Source organism: Nyctibius grandis, chromosome 27 (genome assembly GCF_013368605.1).
Source record: "Nyctibius grandis isolate bNycGra1 chromosome 27, bNycGra1.pri, whole genome shotgun sequence".
NCBI lineage: Eukaryota > Metazoa > Chordata > Aves > Nyctibiiformes > Nyctibiidae > Nyctibius > Nyctibius grandis.
This window is the reverse complement of record NC_090684.1, coordinates 3,057,417-3,062,760: the sequence shown is the minus strand read 5'-3', so window position 1 is coordinate 3,062,760 and position 5,344 is coordinate 3,057,417. Positions and strand designations below refer to the sequence as shown.

Here is a 5,344-nt window from a genome sequence, read left to right as displayed (position 1 = left end):
TCCCCGGGCGCTGCAGGGGGCCTCTGCCCTGGAGCAGGGGGGTGCGGAGAGCTGGGGGGGGCCGAGCCCCAGCCCCCTTCTTCCTCCTCCTCCTCCTCCTCCCGGGTCAGCCCCAAAAATAGCCCTCCCGTAACTGCCCCCCCCGCCGCTATTGTCACCGCGGGCGACGTCACTCCTTCCACCGCGCTGAGGTCAGGCGCCATTAGCATACGGCGCCGCTCAGCCAATGGGAGCCGCCGCGCCTGTGACGCCTCCCCTCGCTGCTCTATTTAACGATGGCGCGGAGCCGGCGGCGCACACAGCGCCGAGGCCGTCGCGGAGTCGCAGGAACGGCCGCGAGCACCCACCGCCACCTCCTCCTCCTCCCCGCCGCTGCCGCCCGGCAGCCCAGCATGAGCCAGCGCCAGAGCCAGCGCCGCGGCATCCCCCGGGCCGACATGGCGCCCGAGATCGCCGCCGCCGTGGGCTTCGTCTCCAGCCTGTTGCGGACGCGGGGCTGCGTCAGCGAGCAGCAGCTGCAGGTCTTCAGCGGGGCGCTGCGGGAGGCGCTCGCAGGTGAGGCGCGGGCCGGGGGAGAGAGCGGCTTTGCGGGGAGGAAGGGCCGCGGCGAGAGAAGCCCGCTCGTGTCCGGCCTCTTCGTCTCCCCCTCGGGGCCCGGCGCCCACTGGTGTCCTTCCCTGCTGGCCCCGTGTTGCTCCCAGGACCCGGTGCCTGTGCCTGAGTGCCCACTTGTGTCCTCTTGAGTTGGGCACCCATCTGTGTCCTTCCCGGGCACCCAGCTGTGTCATCCTTGGTGCTGGATGCCTACTTGTGCCTTTGCCTGGGTGCCCACCTGTGTCCCTGTGGGGTCCTGGGCAAACAGCTGCCTCAGCCCTGAAAGCGAGCAGATCCCCTGCCCAGTCTCTGGAGGTTTGTGCAACCCATCTGCTTGAAGCCCTCCTTGCTGGGGCTTGATGTAGATGATCCAAAGCCAGTCTGGGTGCCCTGTCCCCAAGCAAGAAGTGCTCAGCGTCAGTGGGGTTTGGCACTCCCCTCCCCACAAGTATGTCTGGGGCTCAGCACTAACTGGGTAGTTCAAGGGCCTCCTCCCAGCCTAACACCGCCGTGTGTTATCAGCCCTGAGAAGGGATGGTTTGTTCGCCGCTGTGCTGCGATAAGGGGTAGCGATGTGCCCCGAACTTAAGAGAATGACTTGGATGTTACTCCCTGACTGTGGTGTTCTGTTGTTGGCGATACGGTATCTACCCTGGCTACCCCAGCGGTTGGGGTGAGAAGGTGTTGGGGTCCTGTTACTGCTGCCCCCGTGGCACCATCCTGCCTGGGCTTTTTAGGACCTGAAGAGCTGTGCTCCTGTGTCTTAGAGCAAGCAGCAGCAGAATAGTTGAGTGCCCGGCACTGGAGCCTCTGTCTGATGGAGGCAGCCTGAGGACTCTGTTTCCTCTGCCTGCAGCGAGCCGTGGGACCCCCTCAGGACCACAGCAGGACGCAGACCTCCTCCCAGCTGCTGCATGCCTGCTCACCGCTCTTCCCTTCTCGCTTCCCTTGCAGAGCACTACAAACATCACTGGTTTCCTGAGAAACCGTTCAAAGGCTCTGGGTATCGCTGCATCCGGATCAATCACAAAATGGACCCCCTAATCAGCAAGGCAGCTAGCCAGATCGGACTCAGCATACCGCAGCTCTACCAGCTCCTGCCCAGCGAGCTCACGCTCTGGGTGGACCCCTACGAGGTCTCCTACCGCATCGGTGAGGATGGCTCCATCTGTGTCTTATATGAAGCGACTGCAACGAAACCTGTGAGCTCCTATGGGATGCTTACTTGTAAGAACCAGATGATGTTAGGTCGCACCAGTCCTTCCAAGAACTGCATCATGACTGTCTCCAGCTAAATACTCCTCTTGTCTGTACGCTGCCAAGACACAGGCTACTGTATACCTCACCTGAGGATCTATTTTTAAGATCTATTTATATTTTTTAAAAAAATCCAAGAAAATCCAAAATTAAAATATTGGGTGCTGCTTTGAACAGAAGCAGTGTTCTAGGTGCCTTTTTTAAAGCTGTTGCAAGCTTATGAGCTTTTATTATGAAGCCGATATCTACCTAATTAGTGTTGGATGGCAATTTTGGTCTGGCTTGCTCACTTGGGCAGCTTGGAATGGAGGAAGAGGGGGAAGAGCCAGGCTGGGAAGTGTGGCTTGGTGGGAGATGTCTGTGTCACCTTCTCACCATCCCAGTACCCAACAGTATTGCTATATCGCCAAGTATTGCAGTACTGTTGGAGAAGGGATGAAGGAGTTGCTGTCTTTCCTCCACTTTCCTTCACTCCCCAGCTGGTCTGATCTCTCTGGGGCTTGGATATAGCATTTGGGGGAACCTTGCCTCAGGGCTGGGTGATTCTGGGGACCCTGGAATCCCTCTCCTGTGTTCTTGCACGTCTCTTCTGGACCCACTTACTCTGTGAGTGTTGCAGCTCTGCTCTGCCCCACTCCCAGCACAAAGTGAGGGGGAGCGTGGCCTTTCTCCAACCCCTCCGTCTCCTGTCTGCTGCTGGACTGAAGGGGCCATGTAGGTATTGGTGCCCTGTGAAATGGAGCAAGGCAGAGATGCGCTGGGGGTCAGGCTGTGCAGAGAAGGTCCCCAAGATGAATATTGCAGCTACTGTGAAGAGTGGAGTCTGGCCTCTCTTGCTTGTAAAAGTTGCCTGATCCAATGCTGATGACTTGCCACGTCACTTCTCCAGATGAGCTGAAGCAACTTGCCTTGTGCTATAGAGGTTGGTGTATGAGAACCCCCTTTGCCCTCTCTCTTAAAATCAGAAGTATTGGGGGTCTCTTCCCCCTGTGTGTGGGAAGCTGGGATGCTTTGGTGTCCTAACATTGCTTTTAAAGTCACAGCACTTCTTCCCTCTCGTCCTTCTCTGGGTGATCAGCATGTGGCTGTCCCTGGGAGCTGTCTTCACTGATACCTTGGTAAGGGGCATCATTTAGTTCTGATCTCTTGGTACATAACTGTTTTGCACAATTAATTCCTGGTCCTGTGCTCTGTCTATTCAAGCAAAACTCCTCTTGGAGTCTCAGTGGTACTTGTATTCAGGGAGACTTTGCCCAAGTGTTGTTCAGGATTTGGCCCTTAAACTGCTCTGGCTAGCTACAAATGGGGTGGGAGCTGAAAGTGCTGCCCCAAGAGCTTTACCTGCCTGTTGGGAATGAGCCTTTACCAGGATGCTGTATGTCCATTGCCTTTTCTCTAACCAGCTGGTGCTCCTCCAGTGATCCTGGGAGAAGTGATTGAAAAAGCAGGGCATTGACATGGTTGCAATGAAATTTTCCCAGATTTGTGTCTCGGCACACTTTTTTTAACCTTCCTCTTCTCTGACCTGGCAGCTGACTGACATAACCAGAGTTGTTCTTGCCCAGCCTTTGATGAATCAAGTTCTCAGACATTTGTGCAATATATTTCCAAATCATGGGCGCTCTGGGAGAGGAAGGAAGCCTCCCATCTGCCACAGTTCTTAGCTTGTTTTTTTAATATATTAAAAAAGAAATCAGCACAGCTCCCCAACTCTGAGTACTAATGTGAAAAAGTAAGTTCAGATTTTTGTAAGCTTCAAATCATGAATTCCAGAACTGGAAAACCAGCCTCAATTCTTAGATCCTTTTAAAATGTCAAGTGGTGAGTTATTTGTCCTTGAACAGTAATAGCAGACTGTGGCTCTGAAGTTGCATCACTTCCCTCTGCATCACTTGAATTTCTTGTGTCAGCAAAGCAGAAGCTGAAATGAAGCACTGGGGCTTTTCCCTTGGTGAACTTGTGCAATAGGTGTCCTCACCAAGAGGGGCGTACTTGGGAACTTCCAAAAAGCAAATTCCCTTTTCAAGGAAAAGGGATCTCGGTGCTTTTTGGAGTCCTCACTTAACCTGCTTATGTGGAAAGCTCATGATGAGAACTGCATCCAGGATGAGCAGTGTTTGCTTCGCTGGACTCCTTGGCTGGATGTGGAGTTTCCTGAAGGCTGGTACTTCCTTGGATTGTAATTTGTCATGATCAAAGCAGTCTTAAGATTTACCCCCCTTTTACTCTGTCCCCTCCCTCTTACCAGGAAAGTTTTTCAGGAACAGCCCACACCAAAGGAATACACTAGAATTGCTCTTAACATGCCCCCACTTCCAGAACAAAAATAGCCAAGTCTCATTCTTTTTGTCCCTGGTGTGGAGGAGTCTGATGTTAAAGGTGTTTGTTTTTAGCTTCAAAACCAACCAAACTTGGGTATAATCCATTTCTCTTGTAGCTGGTTACGTGTAAAAGCTGTGAATTACTGTGCTCTGTTGCCTTCTGCCTATAAGCCTGACGCTCGACTGCAGAGCGGAGTGGTGTGTGTTTTGAGACAGTGTATGAGGGGTTTCCTGTCATATTTTTTCAACAAGCTGGACTGTTGAACGGGACCTGCTTTTTCTATTTGGTGAAAATGGTAGAAAGTTTGTAAGCTACACTTGGAGGAGGGAGTGGATGGTTACTAATTGTATAGTAGTGTTTTTATATACAGAATGTACAGATCCTTTGACAGACGTATGCTTTTGTTACTTTAATAAAAATGTAGCAGAATAAATGAGCCTTGTTTTCTTGCTGGGAACTGTTATATGCTTGCAAAGAAGGTGAGGGTTGGGATTGCAGCCTAAACCCCAGTGTGAATGCCGTGGGCTTGCTTAAAGTGTGGATGACTGTTAATATCCAGCTGTGTCAAGGAGGAGGTTTAGAAAAAAAGCTGCTGAGTCAACATGCTGACTCTAAGCCTGAGCCTCTAAACGCAAGGAATTAAGGCTGGGAACTGGCCTGACTAATGCGGGGCTGTGGGTGTCCTGCCCTCTCCTTCCCCGTGCTGACTGCTGGGTTCTGGCTTGGGCAGCGGGGATTTATTCAGTGCAGGGTTGTAGAAATCCTGTGTCCTGCCAGGGCATGAAGGTGTTACGTAGTCGACTGCCAGATCTCTTACCCAACCCTAGGAATGGCATAAACGAAGTCTTGGAAAGAAGGGATTTATGGTGCAAGCCAGGCACAGGGGCAGCTCCTGGTTAAGCCTCCCTACCCCTGCTGTCCTCCCAGGGCTGACTGAGCCAGCAGAGGAGGAAGGGTGAGAGACCACGGGATTGAATTGTTCAGGTATGTGGAGGATGCTTTGGGCCTGTCATGATAGAGGCAGCTGGGGCTGATTCACTGGAGATCCTGTTTTGGCTGTGTTGAGACACTGGTGACTGCAGCACAGAGCTGTCACCCTGCTCCCTGGCACGGGGATGTCCAGCTCGTGTTTAACCCCCGTCTGCACTCATCCTCAAGCTGACCTGATTTA

General features: G+C 52.9%; 1 protein-coding gene across 1 annotated transcript; it reads left to right on the top strand.

Annotated features, from left to right (window-relative positions):
* Positions 1–310: 310 nt before the first annotated feature.
* Positions 311–4,606, top strand: BTG2 (BTG anti-proliferation factor 2). Its single transcript, XM_068419416.1, has 2 exons — positions 311–555; positions 1,549–4,606. Exons 1-2 carry the CDS (start codon positions 393–395, stop codon positions 1,887–1,889), a joined length of 504 nt encoding a protein of 167 aa, XP_068275517.1. The 5' UTR covers positions 311–392; the 3' UTR covers positions 1,890–4,606.
* Positions 4,607–5,344: the final 738 nt, after the last annotated feature.